Source organism: Triplophysa rosa, linkage group LG9 (genome assembly GCF_024868665.1).
Source record: "Triplophysa rosa linkage group LG9, Trosa_1v2, whole genome shotgun sequence".
Classification (NCBI taxonomy): Eukaryota; Metazoa; Chordata; class Actinopteri; order Cypriniformes; family Nemacheilidae; genus Triplophysa; species Triplophysa rosa.
The window spans coordinates 24333469-24352810 of record NC_079898.1 but is presented as its reverse complement, the minus strand read 5'-3'; the positions used below and the strand labels follow the sequence as shown (position 1 = coordinate 24352810).

At 39.2% G+C, this 19342-nt stretch overlaps 1 protein-coding gene across 2 annotated transcripts in view; it reads left to right on the top strand.

Moving 5' to 3' along the window:
- Positions 1-19342, top strand: part of LOC130558992 (MAM domain-containing glycosylphosphatidylinositol anchor protein 1) — a 161204-nt gene that overhangs the window by 81507 nt on the left and 60355 nt on the right. For both annotated transcript variants that reach the window (XM_057341788.1, XM_057341787.1), the window contains exons 5-6: positions 8318-8514; positions 9386-9518. In XM_057341788.1, the coding sequence (XP_057197771.1) occupies positions 8318-8514; positions 9386-9518 (330 nt within the window). The remainder of the gene's footprint in view (positions 1-8317; positions 8515-9385; positions 9519-19342) is intronic.

Below are 19342 nucleotides of genomic sequence, written 5' to 3'. Positions count from 1 at the left end.
TTTCTATTATTTTTCCATTTTTTCAATACTTTTTTCCGTCTTTACTGTCTATTTTTCTGTAAAGCTGCTGTGCAACAATGCAACATTATGAAGGGCTTTACAGAAATAAATTTGAATTGAATTGAATGTTGCTGATGCAAGTGATGATTTTTTTTATGTTTAAGATACAATTTTATAATAGAGACATAGTGGCTTTAAAACAAGGAACAATGTATACAAGGACTAAGTGATGATCGATCTTCCTTTTTGGCCTGTTTTAGGCGTCCAGGCAAAAATCATAAATCTGACCTCTTGTCTGCTCTCAACAAATGCGTGTTTGATGTTCATGATGAAATTCATTTTCATAGTGCAAATGGTTTAAGAGTAGTTTAGACCCTAAGCATAAGCAATACTAATCCTTACACCCAAATCTTAAAGACACATCATGTACTGTATCTCTACAGCGGCAACATTCTGTCTCCGTGCTGTTCCAGGTTTTTCCAGCAGTAATTGAATGAAGTGTTAACCGATGTTCTATACATTGATGTTCTACATCCTCCGCAGACTGCATCTCCGACTGTGCCGAGCAGCTGATGGCAACCAATACGAGCTGGATTTGTGGATATGGTGTCCATTATGTTATTGGGTGTTTAAATATTCCCAGACAGGTCGATAGCTTGTCCGGCAAGACAAATGGCACGGCTGCCGAAATCTTGCTAGAGCAAAAAATAAAACAAGACGAACTTCTAACTGCAGTCATTACTCTGAGAGGCCAATTAAAAAACAGCATTACTGTACAACACCATCTGCTAGAAGCATGTGTGTGTGTGTAGTTCGTATTTACGTGTGTCATAGTCCCATGAAAATTTGGGGCAATGAACAGAACAGTCAGAGCATAGGCAATTATGGCAAGTCTCTTATGTCGGCCTAAAGAGAGAGCGCCCGCCGCACCTTCCCATTTCTCCTCCAGAATTCTTATCCTGTTTCGAGGTGGCCACCTAGGAAGTGCCCGGATGGTTTTCTGACTCTCTCAACCGGTAGACTTGTGGTTCCCAAATCTTGCCTGGGGTTTTAATTAAAACGGCACCCTAGTTCAAAGCACTCTGAAGGTTCTTGGTTGTGTGCCAGTGGGGTTGACTGAATATCTCGTTTCCCGCTGCGGGCCAGAGACGGGTGTAATTAGTGGATATAAGGCCGAGGAGGCTGCAGGTGTGTTGAGTCTGGGGCTTTTGGATGGGTATGGAGAATCCGTCTCTGAACTCCTCTCCCGAGTTGTTTATTAAAATGGCCCGAAACCGCTGATCGCTGGACAATTTAATTGAAGTCTTATAGTAGTAAATCACGCTGTTTAATATGTCATTTGTTTCTTTTTGACACCGTTGAAGAAAAATGGATAGAACATGATGACGTTTGCTTAAATCTCTTTCCCCCATGGGATCTATTGGAGAACTATGACTATTATTACTTTTTTGTTTGCACATTATACAGTATATTTTGTGTAGATGTTTGTGTATACGTAGGCACTTTAAATCACATGCCTAAACCATACACATAAAACCTGCTTTGTTATTACCATGATGTAAAACAATTAAGAAACATATTAACAAAAATGTTCTCATCATTTATTCACCCTCATGTCGTTTAAAACCCAGAATGTTTCTGCTGTGTAACACAAAAGAGGATTACAGTGGAACTCAATGGAGTCCAATGTTGCCAACGTTCCTCAAAATATCTTCTTTCGTGTTCTGCAGAAAAATGAAAGTCATACAGGTTTGAAGTGACACGAGGATGAATAAATAATGAAAGAACTTTGATTTTTGGGTGATCTATTCCTTTAATAGTATTTATTGTACTGCCTTTAATTTATGCTCATTTGTTTAGGCCTATTAAAGACCTTACATAATGAAGCGTTATGTTTTTATTACCTTAGAATGCGCTATTCATATCTATATACACCACGGGTCCCCTTTCATGGAATTCGCCATGTTGTTTCTACAGTAGCCCTAAACGGGCAAACTGCTCTAGAGAGCATGTTCCGTAAATACATTATCTTCTCCGGCAAAGAAGCGGAAACAAGACGACACCTTAGCCCTGTTTCAACCGCCGTAGTGCTTCGAGAGGGAGGGGCGAGCAGTGGAGTGAGCCGTTGGTTGCAAATCGCAACCTCACCAGTAGATGCCGCTAAATTTCATACACCAGAACCTTAAATCTAGCGGGTATAAAAGTTAGCAATGGATAAGGGTTGGGCGATGTTTACCAAATTAGCATGGGACGATGGCTGCAGTGAAACATTGCAATGGACGATGACATCATCCTGCGACGTTTTAAAGTGAGGCGCGTCTAGCGCGAGCTGCGCAGAGACACATCTTTATACAGCGCGAGCTGGGCAGTTATCAATTCAGGCATCTGTACAGCGCGAGCTTCACAGTGATAAATAAAGTGAGGCTTGATTGTATTTTTATTCTGATGTTATATTCATTAATAGAGTTATAAAGTGAGGCGCGTCTCCTTTATACAACACGATGGCATCGTCTATCGGTCCAACCCTTCTATGGATAAGTTTGTGATGGAAATTCTGCACCATGAGACAAAACCATGATAGACAGTGGACAAAGTTTATTACCATTTTTGTTGGGGCGATTGGGGACAGGTGGGGCTCAGAACCCTTCCCTACCTCCAAAGTGGGGAAAGGCAGAAAAAGTTTGAGAAACACTGCTCGAGCCTAAACCGTAAAGCAGTGCCAACATTTCCAGGGACTGCATGAACCTGATAAAAATGTTTACCTTGAATTCAGGGTGTTTTGGATAAAAGCGTCTGCCAAATGCACAAATGTAAAAAGCCAAATCAACCATTTAATTCAGAACAGAATGAAAGTAGTCTTAAAATTAAATGAGCACACTTTTGTTATATCTAATAGCCAAATACAGTAATGCTGGGTAGATGTTGAGTCTGTAGACTCTAGTCTTTAACCTTGAGTATATTGATCCTCAGACTCATAACATCCCTGATTTATGAGTCTGGGGCTCAATCTACTCAAGGTTCTGTCCACAGGCTGTGGTTTTCATTTGGACACCAGAGCGTTTTGTCCTGTGACCCGCAGGCATCTTTAGGATACAGTGAACAGTATGGATTGTGTGTGTTGAAGAAGATGCTGAATCTATCACTACGAGAATGGCCGTAGCGGTCATTTTGATCGCTCATACTAGACTGTACTGAATGTCATTTTTCCCATGCAATATTTACATTCAAAGCTTTTATTGAGATTATAGAATGAAGCTTTGAATGTCTGTTATATATCATATATTATAATATTATCGCACTAAAAAAAGGTCAAAATCCTCATCCACATCCCAATGTGCCAAGCGAACTCAGATGGGTGTAAATAATACGATCGTTTAAAATAAAAGGAATAATTTATGTTTCATTTTTGTATATAATTTTGCAAAAGCTACGAGACCGCACCCGAAGGTGTGTGCCTCGCTTTGTGTCCGGTGTTCGGTTTTAGGAGTTTTTTCAGCGCAGTGAAAATGTTGTTTTTGAAAGTCTAAACGGCAACAAATATGGATTGATGCAGAATAGATAAATACATGTTGTGAATTTGAGAAATTATAATAACTATCCTTTTTCAATATATTTTGACTTTTGGACTTTTCGCACCCACCACTGGAATCAAAATGTATGAATAAATGGATGTGTTTTGTTAGGATAGGTAATAATAAACATCAGGACACAAAATTGAAATTCTTATGAATGTAAAAAAAATTCATCGTCAACCGAAGAACTAATTGGGTAGCCTGCTAATTACAGATAATTGAAGTAGATAAAATTATGTAAAATAAAAACAAATTTTAGAATATAATAAGTAATAAAATATTAACAATATGCATTTTCCATGATTTTTTGTCATATTCCACGCATATGACAAAATTAGCAAGATCAAAAACAGTTATAAAGAATATTCGCTAGCCTGCGGGAAAACGAACTGATTTAGGAAGCTGTATTTCTAAGCTACGTTTTAGTTTAGCAACAACATAAAAAACGCCAGATAATAAGTTGCTAGGCAACAGTGGCGCAAATCTTTAATGACTGGAAAGAGCGCTGAAATGATACAATGTCTGTAATGCATACGGTCAATTTGACCGCCATGGCAGTTCGAAGTAGAAATATTCAGAACTCTTTTGTGTTTTGTAATTTGTGTGTAAAATGTTTGGAGTAAGACTTTCACTCACCACACGTGGTGATGTGACAATAAAAGTGAGTTGAGTTGTTAGAATAAAATACACATATATTTAAGAAAATTCATATAGGTTATATTGTTATAGGTTTTATTTCAACAAAGTTGATACATTGCAAATTTTAAAAACGATCAAAATGACTGCCTTGGTAGTTCTAGTGTTAAAGGGATACTTCACCCAAAAATGAAAATTCTGTCATCATTTACTCACATTCGAGTTGTTCCTAATCTATATACTGTACATTTTTTTGTTCTTATGAACACAGAGAAAGATATTTGGAAGAATGCTTATTAACAGATTTTGCCCCCCATTGACTCCCATAGTAGGAAAAATTACTTTTTTTTGTTCTGTTGAACACGAAAGAAGATATTTTGAAAAATGTAGGACTACCATTGTATTTTTTCCTACTATGGTAGTCAATGGGGGGGGGGGAAATCGGTCTGGTTACAAGCATTCTTCCAAATATCTTTCTCTGTGTTCATTAGAACAAAGAAATGTATACAGATTTGGATCAAAGGTGCGTAGCATGCAAAAGTCAATTTATAATCACATATTACAAACCTGCCATTGTATTGGTTATCAGTCATAACATGAAAATAATTTTAATCAACATTTTCTGTATCAGTGCATTCAAAATATTTTATATATCAAAATGTGAAAGTCATTTCCACGCATGCATTCACAGATATCTCTCCTCACACGTGCACATTGAGACTGAGTTGAATTATACAGATATTCAGATTTTCAGATGCAGAGTGCATTGTGGGTCGGCTGCCCTCAGATCAACCAGTGTGGAGAGAAATCTCATGTTTATAAGATTAAAGATTAAATGCCGTACTCTCACACATTCACGTTCACATAATCATGCAATCCTAGCAGCATTGATGCAATGCAAAAACATGCGTGCCAGCAAAGCAATGCACCCCAGACAGCGTACGCACGCTCTTGGTTCACGTGTGTGTGCTTTGAGAACAGCTACAAGGCAAATAATGACACTTGTAAATGAAGTAATGAGATAAATTAGAGGGAAACCTGAAAACAGATCTTTACCGTCCTGCAGTGCATTCTGGGCCGTGCATATGTGCTCATTATATCCGAATGTGTGGCTCGCGCTCCTGTGATGCTCCGTCTCAAGCAAAGTGAAAAGTGCTAAATAATTCAGGAGATTCTGGTGGGATCAAACGCAGCGCCTGCTTCTGTTTGCGCTCTTCTGAATGCAGAAGGGGGATGTGTGTTGGTGGGTTAGAATTAAGGGTACAAGGGTAGGCAATATTTGTATTAAATGTTATCTTAATATTTTTTAGCCTTTTGACAATATGATGTAATGTAATTATATTCAGCCACAGAAATAAATAAAAGACCATTCCAAATTTTCATTAAACAGCATTTCTAACTGTATTGTGGCCATTTCATTCCAGTGTCTGTTCAATTTCAACAAAATCAAACCCCAGGAGTGACATAAAGTCATCCAACAGCGATGTTATCACATAAAAAAAACTTTTTTTGAACTTTTCCTAAACACATGTACAAATATTACTGTTGTATCGCTTAATAGTGAATATGAACTTGTTTTCTTTGCAGTATTTGAGGTCTGAAAAATCTTTTATTTTGACCTGTTTTCATTTTTTGCAAATGAATGCAAAATAGAAACAATATTTTTACTTGACATTTGGTAGAAATATTGTTAGTAGTTCACAGAATGAAACAAAAATGATGATTTTACCTAAACACAAACCTATAAATAGTAAATTAAGAATAACTGAAAATAATTTTGAAATGGTCTCTTAATTTTTCCGTGGCTGTATGTTGAGGTGCATGCTCAACGGATCTGATGTTGGCTACTGTGATCAAGATATTTTTACTTTTAGTTTCACGCACGCACGCACGCACGCACGCACGCACACAGACACACACACGCACACGCACACACACACACACGCACACACACACACAGGTCTGTATTACTGCACAGCAAATCAATGGTTCCGCTCATTGGTGTATTGGGTCAAGTCCGTATGTCACTCATTATTTGCTTCCCTGGCCTCTGGCCGTCACATTAGCTTCACACGACTAATAGAATTGAGTGATAATTTGACATGGTCATTGTGATGTGGGTTAGAGCACTCGCCGGATTGATCCCGGTGGAAATAGCAGGGAATTCCCTACGGATCGACCCATTTCCCAGTCAATCCTGCTCTGACTGATATGACACTTTTATTTTTATTGCACCTCATAGATAAAATAGAAGCATTTCTCTTTTTCTCTCTCTCACACGCACGCAGATAGAAGTGCATGTCCTTGGCAGTCTATTAGACAGATGCTTGTTTATTGGAAATCAAAGTGGATTTGGAATCCTTCAGTAGGGAGAGGTCAAAGGTTAGACCTTGTTAGACTGTCACAAAGATTTAACCTTTAACCCTCCCTTCCTCTCTCTCTCTCGCTTTCTTTTAAGAGTTGTGTTTGTTGCATCAGGGTAAAAAATGTTTATTAAAGAATTAGTTGATCCAAAATTCTGTCATCATTTATCATCTAACCGATGTGTGCTGGCAGCCAGTGATATGCGTTTATTCTTTTATATGACTGCACAACCGACAATATGTCAACTTCTTTGAGTTATCATCATTTAGGGAACTTTTCTCTGCAACATTTCTCCTATATAAGCAATTACATCAACAAAATAATAGGCGACACGGTTCATTTCATTGCACTTTTAATAGATTGACAGCCCGTGATGTGATGTTCATCCACTAAACCTAATGATTTACTCAGATGGCGGCTTTCTGCTCACCAATGTAAAGATCTGAACATGCGTCTCAGGAGGTTTGCTGACATCTCTATCATCATCGTGCCCGTGAGCAGGACTCTATAGCTCACATTGCTTCAGGGTTTCTCCTTCTGTAAATAGTAGATGCCAAGATGCTTTAAAGCATCAACCCATGATGTTTAGACGTATGTTTGATTGAAGATGACTAGAACTGTATGTGCTGTACAGGTTGTGTCAGAAATGTTTAATTTTTCGGAGAATGAATTCAAACACTGACTCACTTTGTTCGGCGGCTAACTGTTCTTGTGAATTCCCTGAAATGGTGAACACAACAGACCAACCTGTGGTTGAGGTATTTATCACATTAAGTGCCGTGGAAATAGATGTTGGTCATATCTGAGACCCTACTCCAATTCTGACAACTGCTGTGTCTGAAACCGCTCCCTTGTCACTCCTTCACTATTCTCTATGTAGCGAATGACATTTGAGTCCACTATAGTGATTTCGGACACTGACATATATAGCCTGCGTCTGACAATACTGTCGCAGACGTTCGTCATAAACACAACGATTAGCTTATATTACACCTGTTTAGCTTTGTGGATTGTTTTATAAAATACTAAAATTCATTTTCACTTTATTTATCACGTTTATTGTATTAGTTTAATAGAAAAGAGAACAAAACAATTGTCACATTTATTTGCAGGCATGCTAATGTATCACGTTTATTTAAAATAAAACACTACTGTTTATCACATTAATTTAATCTGCTTATTCTTTAAAAGTGGAAAATAACTGTCAACAAGAACAAACATAACACCGTGTCTACACCGGACGCGACATGACAACCTGCTTGTTCTTCATGGGTTCATCACGTCACAACGCGCCACATCTAGTGCGGACAAAATTTGAAATGTTTACGGGTTCTATTGCGTTTCTAAGTCTTTTGGCGTGTCGTGCCGCTCGCGTCCGGTGTAGACACGGTGTAAGTGTGTATAAACTTACATTCGTGGCATTATCGGTCAGTGTCCTCCAGCGGATTCTATTCAAGCGGTCGTCTGGTGTTGCATCATGGGAAATAGGGAGTGAGTCGACATCAGTGTACACTCAAAATCAGAGTGCATTGTGGGTAAAAAGAGTGAACGAATGTAGGGGAAGTAGTTCACTCATGTTTCCGACACCACTACAAAATGGCGGACACCCGATATAGTGCACTATATAGGAGATAGGGAGTGGTTTCAGACACAGCTAATTTGCTCTCTTGCCTACAGGTTTCTCCATGAAGAAATGACATTTCGTCAGTTTACGTTAATTTGTTTTTTTCTCTGTCTGTGATCAGATCTGGATAAACCTGTGCTCACTGTGCATCAGACGGTCGGTGACGTGAGAGGGAACTACTACCAGGAGAAAACCGTGTTCTTACGCTGTACGGTGAACTCCAACCCTCCCGCTCGCTTCATCTGGAAACGGGGAAACAGACTAATTGAACAGAGCAAAGACAACGGGGTGGACATCTATGAGCCTCTGTATACACAGGTATATCACACACACGTGCAAACACAGTTTCTGTTATTTTTCATGAATATTTTTAAAGTGTTGTGTGCGTATGTAAAAAAAACAGTTTGAGGAAAGGTGGATGGGGAGCACATTGGTGGCTTTGCTAACAATAATGAAAATTAAGAATTTACCTGATGGACTAATTTTCAGGAAATGGTGTCGTTTGTGTCAATATAACTTCTGATATGTTTAAAATTATATTTTTACATAACGCAATGTCTTTTTGCTTACGACAGCTTTGTGCCCAAGATGATAAAATAAGATTTAATTTTTGAAATATGAAGCTCAGCATAAAGCTATGCTTTTTGATGTGACGCTAATGTATTTACACCTTATACGTGTCAGGGATTGTGAGGAAAGAACCCAATTGCAAGGCAGCTTGATGTGATTTTAATAACAGGTGACAAAATAAAAACCCACGATAGGGTAAAAATAAGGACTACACGACAAAACTGAAATTAAACACTTCCCTCGAGGGGGTTAACACAAGTGGACGAAATAACAAGACTACACAGGTGGAAAGCTAAACGAGAGAACGAGAGGTGCGGGGCCATAGACGAGACCGGAGAGAGCGCATATTAAGTCATGACGACAATAATATCTCTCCACACACAAAACATGAGGCTCTGTCATGATTCCGCCACTAGGTCAAGAAAAGCAAGACAAGATGGGACAGAACCATGACAATACGTCCTCTTAAGAACAAAAAGGACATTTTTCTCAAAGTAGCCAAACTTGCACTCATACACATATTATGTAACACTTATACTTCCACATTAGTCCATCAAAATGTCTAAACGAAGAACTATTTCACGTGTGTTTTATCATCTGTTTGTGTTTATGTGTACAGGGTGAGACAAAGGTGCTAAAACTGAAGAATCTTCGTCCTCAAGACTTTGCCGACTACACCTGTCAGGTGTCCGTACGGAACGTTTGTGATATTTCCGACAGCTCCGTCACCTTTCGACTGACCAACTCCACCAGTGAGTTCAGTCTGTTGACCTGTCACTTTTAATTCACCTTTTATTTTTTATGTCTTCACTTTTTCCAGTTTCATTCCCCGTTCTTTCCGCTCTGCCGTCTCTCGCTCTCTGTCAGGGGAGCAGAGACGTTCTGTGCTGAAACGCAGGCAGCAGCCGCATGCGTGTCTTTGATCATGTTGGTCTTTTTTTTGGTTTCTATGCCGTACGCGGCACGATGCGACGCAACACACGACTTGTTCTAATCGGAGTGTCACGTCGCGTCGCATCCTGTGTGGGCAAATGTAAAAATGATAATGGGTTCTAACTCGTTCTGTTGTCTTTTGTCGCGTCGCATCGCGCCCGATGTAGACACGGTGTGAGAGGTGGCGTGGTGGTTAGCATAGAAGGCTGCCGTATTTGCGTGACATTTTACGGAATATTTCTTGGAGATTTGAAAGTCAGTTTCTGTTTAGACACCATTCATAAAGTCTTGGATTTCATATATCTATCTTCATTTCTGGATGTTTTGTTTGAGGAATCCGTAACGAATTGAACTCACACCAAAGCCAAAAACATGTGTATTAGTGGCAGAGGAAAAATCTGTGCTAGTGCAGCGGAAATAACTCTAATGTTTAGAGAAGCCCTTATGAATTAGTCATGTCAAAAACATGTTTGTTCGTGTTCAAATTAGCAGCATAAAGAATTCATGTTGGAGAAATGAGTTCAAAGCTTGCGGAGAAAATCTAAAACTGGCCCAAAGTTTTCTGTATTTGTGTTACTCCTCTCTCTCCTCTCTCTCTCCTCCTCTCCTCTCCTCTCTCTCCTCTCTCTCTCGCTCTCCTCTCTCTCTGCTCCTCTCATCCTCTCTCTCTCTCTCTCGTCTCTCTCTCTCTCTGCTCTCTCCTCTCCTCTCTCTCTCTCTCTCTCTCTCTCTCTCTCTCTCCTGTCTCTCTCATCCCTCTCTGCTCTCTCTCGCTCTCCTCTCTCTCCCTCTCTCGCTCTCCTCTCTCTGCTCTCTCCTCGTCTCTCTCTCTCTCCTCTCTCTCGTTTCTCTCTCCGTCTCTCTCTCTCTCTCTCTCTCCTCTCTCTCTCTCCGCCTCTCTCTCGCTCTCTCTCTCCTCGCTCTCCTCTCTCTCTCTCTCGCTCGCTCGCGCTCTCTCTCGCTCTCTCTCTCTCTCTCTCGCTCGCTCGCTCTCTCTCTCGCTCTCTCTCTCTCTCGCTCGCTCGCGCTCTCTCTCGCTCTCTCTCTCTCTCTCTCGCTCGCTCGCGCTCTCTCTCGCTCTCTCTCTCTCTTGCTCGCTCGCTCTCTCTCTCTCGCTCGCTCGCTCTCTCTCTCTCTATGCTTCGCGTCATTCTCGCTCTCGTCTCTTCTCTGCTCTTCTGGGATTATGAGGTTCACTTGTTCAGTGTGAGTTTGAAAGACTGTTGAGTTTCCTCTGCGTCTGCATTCTCCACTAGAAAGGCAGGTGTGTGAAATAGTCAATAGAGATGAGTGACAATATCTGAAGTCTTTACCACACGCACACACATACACAGATCTGCACTCCATTGGTGTCCTGCCCTGTGGAGAAGCAACACACTGCTGTAAATTGGAATTTGTTTTCTGTGTGGAAGGAGCTCGCTTCTCCTCGACGCACGCGGCTCCTCGACGGAAGAACAAAAACACTGATTTGTTTTTCTGTTGGTTTTCATTTTCTCTCCACTGAGCAGAAGAGAAGGAAGGGAGTCTGATGAAATTGGAGAGAGCAGACATGCGTTGGATGCGTGCCGCTGTGCTGAAGTTTCAGAAGTTTGTCCATTTGGAGGGTATAGAGTGAAGGAGACTGCGTCCGTGTCGAGGATTTGACACTCTGTATAGAATTACAGCTCCATAGTGATGTGTAACTTCATACCTTGATGCTTACCGTCCAGATCTGTGAAGGTCAATTTCAGCGGGAACGAAAAGGCCTTCGTGTTTAAAAGATTATGATTCAATTCCTAAATCTTCCGAAAAAATGTAATAAATAAATAAATAAATGGTGCTTCAGATGCATATAGAAATGGCGGAGTGGTTCTTCTAAGATGTTTGCTGAGATCATATTGATTGTTATGGATACAACATCAGCATCTCCGATCAGATCTGGAGTCTGAATTTTCAGTTTAGTTTAGTATTATCCAAACAACAAAAAAAGTGTTTCAGAAGGTTCTTTACAGCGATGCCATACAAGAACTTTTGGATCCTCAAAGAACAATTTACTCCAAGGTTCTTCAAAGGACCATTTCTTTCTTTCTTTCTTTCTTTCTTTCTTTCTTTCTTTCTTTCTTTCTTTCTTTCTTTCTTTCTTTCTTTCTTTCTTTCTTTCTTTCTTTCTTTCTTTCTTTCTTTCTTTCTTTCCTACCTTCCTTCCATTTACAGTCAGCCTGGGGAATGGAAAAAATTGCTCAAGCTTTCTCTAACTCATTAGTATTTCATGTTCTGTCGAATGTTTATTTCATCTTCCATATAGACATACAGCACCATCTGCACAGATCGTTCAGTAGGAAACAGCTGATATAACTCAATCCCATCACGCTCGAGCTCAGATGAAGCTTTAATTGGATAATTGTACGGCTCAGATGGAGAGAGCTGTAGAAGTTTCGGAGGAGAGACAGAGACATGCTCTATATTCTGTGGAGGAAACTGAACCTGGCACGCTTTTCTCTCTCTCTCGCACATTTTTTTCTGTCTTTTCCTCTTGGTTGAATCCCGCTACACTTTCATATGATGACCTGTCAGACGTTTTAGAAACAGGAAAGAAAAGGCACATAGGTTCTGTTACGATACAGAGTGAGCTGCCAACTAAGACAGCGTTTTAAGGCTTCATAGGAGCACTAAGACGGTTTAAGACGTGCTTGACGTGTCTTGAATTTCTGCATAAAAACGGTCACAGTTGGTCACAACAGGTCACACTGGAGTTAATGAGTTGCTTTTTATATCGTAGCGATTCAAAGTAATTTATCCACTGAGAGATTTTAGATTTTTGGTATTTGTTTTATTAATCTGTGTCCAGTCATGGATGTTGTTGTTTTGTCTTTTTATTTGTCTGTGATTGGTAGAGGTTGAAAGATTATTGTCTCTATCTTTGTGGCATGGTTGCACAGGATTAGGGTTTTCCCAAATGGGTTCGACAACACAGAACAGACGAGAACAGAACAGGTGGCGTCAGGTGGATTGATTTTTGTATCATAATCCTAAAGCTTTATAGGAGTTCATTCGACCTCTTAAAGTGCAACTAAATTCTCTTTCATGTAAGACAGCGTGTTAGTATGTTTTGAGCGTTGCTCACAAAATACATTGGAAATAGATGAATGTGGCAGAAGTCTGCAACCAGTTTTTGATTTTAAATGCGTTAATGAATGTAATATCATACATCCGTCTTTATATTTTCAGTCGTGTTCTGTGCTTTTACATTTATGCATTTGGCAATTTACAGATTAAAAAAATGAAATGAAAAAAGGAATAGTGAGGATGCAATCTGCCATCTCAAAATCATACCCCAATATCCAAATTATTATAATCTTACCATTATGAATTACGGTTTTTCATGCACTTGCTCAATTGTTTTAGTTATTTTTAACCAAAGAGTATGGTATTTCTTTAAAAGTGCATCTTTCATAAACATCTGAAGTACTGCTAGATGCTGCAATCCCAAAATTTAACTTAATGTTGACAAACCCAGCACAGCTCTGTTTTCTTTTGCGTACACGCTGTTAGGAAACAACCCTGCTTGTCGGAATCCTCATTGTTTGTCAACACTTTCCCCATCAATTCACATTTAAACTGCATCCACTCAGTTAATTATAGTTTGTATACACGCTCATCCCTGACTGGCGCTTCTGTAGGTCTTGTGTTTTAACTGAAGAGGTTTGTAATCTCCGTAATCTCCTTTTTTGTCGGCATCCGGAGTTACCAGACGCAGTTTGTTGCCGACATTGTGGTGGTGAATTTCTCACGTCAGATTTACATGAATTGGTGCTTTGTAGTTTAATGTGCAGCACTTAACGTGCTAGTGCTGTAGGGTCAATGTCTTTGTGCTAGGGTGGCTCTAATAAAAGGGCTGGTTAAGCGTTAGTTAGCTGTGTTAAAGTATCTGGCTTTCTCAGCCATTAGCGAGCAGTAATTGCTTGGGTTTAATTGCATAAGCACGGTCCCCACGGCAATAGAGATGCTGGATATCCAATCTCTCCTTTCTTGTTGCTCTGGTGATTCTCTCTCTCTCTCACGCACACACGCACACACACACACACACACGCACGCACGCACGCACGCACGCACACACACGCACACATGTATAAACACAGAGAAACTTACTGCTTCAATGGATAGTATTCTGACACATTTCTCAGTCCAGTTGTATGCGTGTGAGGAAATGAAAGAGGGAGAGATAGTTTTGTTTTCATCATGTGACAAAAAATGTAGACGCTGATAGGAAACGTAGAAAAAATGTAGACACATTCTTTGCCATTGTCATTGTCATTTTGTCATGTCATTTTATTAGAATTTGTTTCCTTTTTATGTTTCTATATTAGTTTTTTATTTCAGTTTTAGTAGTAGTTTCGAATTATTTCACACTTTTGCTAAGCCAGTACTTCTCTTTTTTTAATTAATATTTTTTTGTAGTATTTTTAGGTCAGTATTTACTGTCATTTGATGTAGTTTACAAAACTGTTCTAAAAGTTTGTTTTAGTAAACTATATTAACCTTGATGGATAGAGAGGCTATATTCTGAATCATATACTACCATACTATTCGTACTTGCAGTATGCATGCACTGCACAGTATGCAATTTTCTTCATAGAAAGTGCCAAAATGTGCAAAGCAATGCAGTAAAGAGTGTTGAATTTGACCATCCAGTTGGATGATGGACCGGTCCCAAGCCCTGGGGTCTCAGGCTGAACCCAAATTTTTCAGCAGCATTAGTCAAGATTGTCAAGAGAAAACAGACACCAAGCCATAACTGTTAGTCCATTCACGTTATGGAAATCACTCCTCACTTATGTTTACATAGAATAAAGGATCTGCCACTAGAGGTGGTGATGATGAGGGGACCTGATCTACTGACCGTCAGAGAAAAACTACATTTAAAGAGTACATTCCTCGAGATCATAAAAAATACATTTCATGAAGTGTTTAATTTTGCCGTGTTTGAATGTAAGCAATCTGCCAAGTTGTAAATCCGAAGGTGAACGAATAACAAAGTTATTAGCTTATAAAAAAGGTAATCGACTCTGAATCACGCGAACAAGCCATGACCTGTCCGAATCTTTAACCACAATGTACCTACGTCACTAGAAAAATCCCCGCCTACTGACTGCGAAAACTTAACTCTCTCCTCCCCAGAAACACTGTACTAGCTCGTTCGTGACGTGTGCATCATGTCTAAGAGAAGCTGTGTTCTATGTAGTGAAACTAAGTCAGTCTTATTTTCACTACCAAAGGAAGAACTTCTGAGGAAAAAATGGTTACTATTTATTTTTCAAACGACACCAAAGGAGTATAAACCGAACGTTTTACTTTGCGCGCGTCATTTTACCGAAGATTGCTTCATCAATCTTGGCGCCTTTACTGCAGGATACATTAAACGTCTTTCCTTAAAAGATGTTGCAATACCAACTTTATTTGGACCTGTAAGCTCCACCGAATCACAACCTGTAAGTGTGACTCTTTATTTTTGTCTTTACTTAAAATTAAATTTGTGTGACGTTATCTCATGTCTGTGTTTAGCTAACGTTACCGTTATTTTTGGGGTTGTTACTGTTTGTTTACCTAACGTTAGCTATAAACTCGTTGCGCTAATGTAAGTGTTCAACCATATTAACTCGCAAAGTCTTTATTTCAAGAACTGCGTGGTGTACTATAGTTATAATAACATCTGAAGATACGAACACCGTACACTGTATGCCGTGATAACTAACTGTTACAAGAGAAGTGTCTAAAACAGTCCTTTTTCTTACTGGCATCTGTATAAGGATTAAAGAATGATTCGTCAGACTCGGGCTCGAACTGGTAAGGTAAAATCGACGCCATCTCTCTCTATACACTGTTAATATCCAACCACCTGCAAACCGTAATACAGCAGTAATGATAGGCGGTCCATTTGCGACACATGCTGGACGCGTTTGACCAATCACAGCAGACTAGACCATTTGACCAATCACAGCAGACTAGACCATCTGACCAATCACAGCAGACTAGACCATTTGACCAATCACAGCAGACTAGACCATCTGACCAATCACAGCAGACTACACTATCTGACCAATCAGATCAGACTACGCTGGCAGAAAGGCGGAGATTACACAGATGAATCGCGGAACGAATCATTTGAGAGTCAGTCAAGAAGTAAGGTAATAAAAACTGCTTATTATTACGAAATAATAGTATTTTTACATCATGTATGTACATAAACTTGTTGTCGGACACTCCATAAACCAAAATAAGCCCTTAAAAATATTGAGGAATGTACTCTTTAAACTGTACCGTATTCAGAGCAGGTGAGGGCAAATCTGTCTGCATTCGATCAGTTGGTGTCTTGCTATAACCACACACACCTGCCATCGCCTACATCAATACACAGAGCTAATACAACATCAGGTGTAATGAGAATGAATGAGACACACACACACGCACACACTTATTTCCCCTTGGAGGAGGACATTTGACTGCATATTTAAAGAACAGTTCATGCAAAAATGAAATCTGTTCCTATTTACAGTACTCACCATCATGTTGCTGGTATTTTTTTACCAATACCAATATTTACATGTTTTATGTATGAAGTATGTTAAGTATGAACAGTTACCTACAAGCATTTGTTTTCCATGCAGTGACAGATCATTGTTATGTCACGTGGAACTCCAGAATGAGCAAATAAACATTATAAAAAACATAATTGACTATATCTTGCAGAAGTTTACCTTTATTTGTGTTTTTTATGTTTGTTTGGGCTGGACAGATGTGGTCACCATAATTTGTGCTTGTATGACAAAGATATTCGTGAAAATACCTCAAATACCTCAAATACCTTTTTGTTCCATAAAAGCAAATGCAAGTAGATCCTGAGACTCTTTTGGGTGAACTGTTCCTTTAAGAGAAGTGGGCTCCAAGGCAAAGCCAATCTTAAAGGGATACTTCATTCAAAAATGAAAATTCTGTCATCATTTACTCACCTTCGAGTTGTTCCAAATGTGTATACATTCTTTGTTCTGATGAACACAGAGAAAGATATTTGGAAGAATGCTTGTAACCAAATGTAGGTTCTGGGGCTCTTTTGACTACCATTGTATTTTTTCCTACTATGGGAGTCAATGGGGGCAAAAGCTGTCTGGTTATAAGCATTCTTCCAAATATCTTTCTCTGCGTTCATCAGAACAGAGAAATGTATACCGATTTGGAACAACTCTAAGGTGAGTAAATGATGAACAGAATTTCATTTTTGGGTGAAGTATCCCTTTAACAACACGTCCACACTTAGATACTAATAAATATGCATGTTCATCTCTTTTTTTGGCTTTGATGAAAATGCAAACAAAAAATCTAACCGGCCCCCTAAAAAAAGAATCCATAGCCTCATTGCCATGCAGATAGGATTTATTTAACGGCATTAATTGAGACGGGTGTTATTAAATCAGACAGGATAAATTGCTTTAATGATGTTATTGTCGTGTCTAACATTATTGAGTGCTAATTACTTTTCATCTGTTGCCACGGCAGCACGGCTCCGATTGCCCCGATAATCTGCCGCGCCTTTGCCTTATTTCTGTTTCTCTTTAGCCATCAGTGATTGACGGGTTTGATTGGCATGTGACACAGAAGTGAAAGAAAATCCTTGAAGTGACACTCTAAAGAAGTGAGCGAGAATGGACGTATTGTGAGAGAAGGTTTAGATTAGGGACTAAACCCTAAATATAATTTACAGTTTTGATACGTTTGTTGAAGCATTTGCAGTCGCAAGCAAACTGAACATTCATCATATATGTATATTCTGCTTTGTTTTCCGAGTTATGTACAGGGTATTTGAAATTTTATCGTGCTATAATTTATAAATAATTGAACATATTTATAATTTATTACGCCTTCTAAAGGGGGGGTTCTGAATACGGTCTGCTATGATGTAAAACTTCATCCAGTCATAGTTATCTCATGACTCGATCATACTGTAAAGACTCCATCTGTATTCTTCTCTCTGATGTCTTTGTAAAGCACAGAAGGGCAGTGGTTTGTAAAAGGCGAGTAAATTCTGTAACGCGGCACAACAGTGGTGTTATCCCGACACAACAGAGGACTGTTCTTCTAATGTCTCCTTCATACCGCTCCAGGAAATTGAAGCGATAAATTCTTTCCTCATCAGTCTCTTTCTCTCTGTTTCAGTTCCTCTGATCTCTCTTTTATTTGTAGAACAAATAAGATTCTTGTATGTGCCAAGAGGCCGAGAGATGAGCGCTTGAGCTATTGGCAGTACAGAAGCCCAAATCTTCTCTCGTCTGCTGTGTGACAGTATAGCCATCAGGATGACTTTATCCACCCGTACCGTCTCTATGAAGAGACGTGATGTTTCAACACATGTCACACGTAACACAAGACATTGTAAAGTGTTTCTGTAAGAGCTTTGGTTGTAAAGAATTCAGGCCTGTTTGGATCACTCCAAATCAGAAGAGCTTCAATATTGAGGTCCAGTGTGTACATTTTTTTATATTTATTGACAGAAATACAATATAATTTACATAAATATGTCTTCAGAGGTTTATAAAGACCTTACATAATGAAGCGTTATGTTTTTATTATCTTAGAATGAACTATTTCTATCTACATACACCGCGGGTCCCTTCGTCATGTTGTTTCTACAGTAGCCCTAAACGGACAAACTGCTGTTAAATACGTTCTTTCCTTCAGCAAAGACGCGAAAACATGACGACATCTTAGTGCCGTGTCAGCCACCGTAGTGCTTCAAAAGGGAGGGGTGAGGTGAGCCGTTGGTTGCAGTTCGCAACCTCACCGCTAGATGCTGCTAAGATTCATACGCTGGACCTTAAAGCTAAATATTATTTTCTCCTGATTTTGGGTTGAATGGGACCTGGACATGTTCTTGAGACGTTTTGTAAGATTTTCCCAACAACAATCATCAATATTTGGGGATTATTCTGGATTTGTGCCGTTTACGGAACAGAAAATGTAAACCACACCTGAATGTAGGTCTCAGTCATGTTAGCTCGCTTTGTCTCTCTGAAGGGAATGTATATTTTAGAGCACATCTCTGCTTGTATTTTGAGAAATATAGGTCAGCATTTTAATCATGACCCTGGATTAAACTAAAGCATTTTCGTTTTCCACTAAAACTATCTAAATAACTTTAAACAAGACCAGTTTAATGAAACATTTGCGAAACGGGTGTTTGATAATAAGATTTGTTTTCAGAGAATGTATCTTGAGTTAAGTTCATACCCAACTGGCAAATTGTTTATTTCTTGTTTTAAACCTTTTATTAGATGTCTGTTTAGAACAGAAAAACATCAAGCTGCCAGTGTCCTGTGGAAGTGTTATACAATTCTGCTTCCCGGGTAAATTCATCTTGTTTAAAGGATGTCAAAAATACTGATTAAAATCATTTTTGAGGCATAAATGTGTTGGAAGTGTTTGTCTCTTTTGCGTTGGAACAATTCAGGCGCTTTATGATGAATTTTTTAAAACTCAATTTCAGGCTTGTCACTTGAATAAAATGATTAATGAAAACATTACACTTTGGACTAAAACCACCCAAAACTGACATCAGTGTTTTGTTGATGTTTTTTGTGAATATTATTTAACAGACTCAGTTCTGGATCCGTTT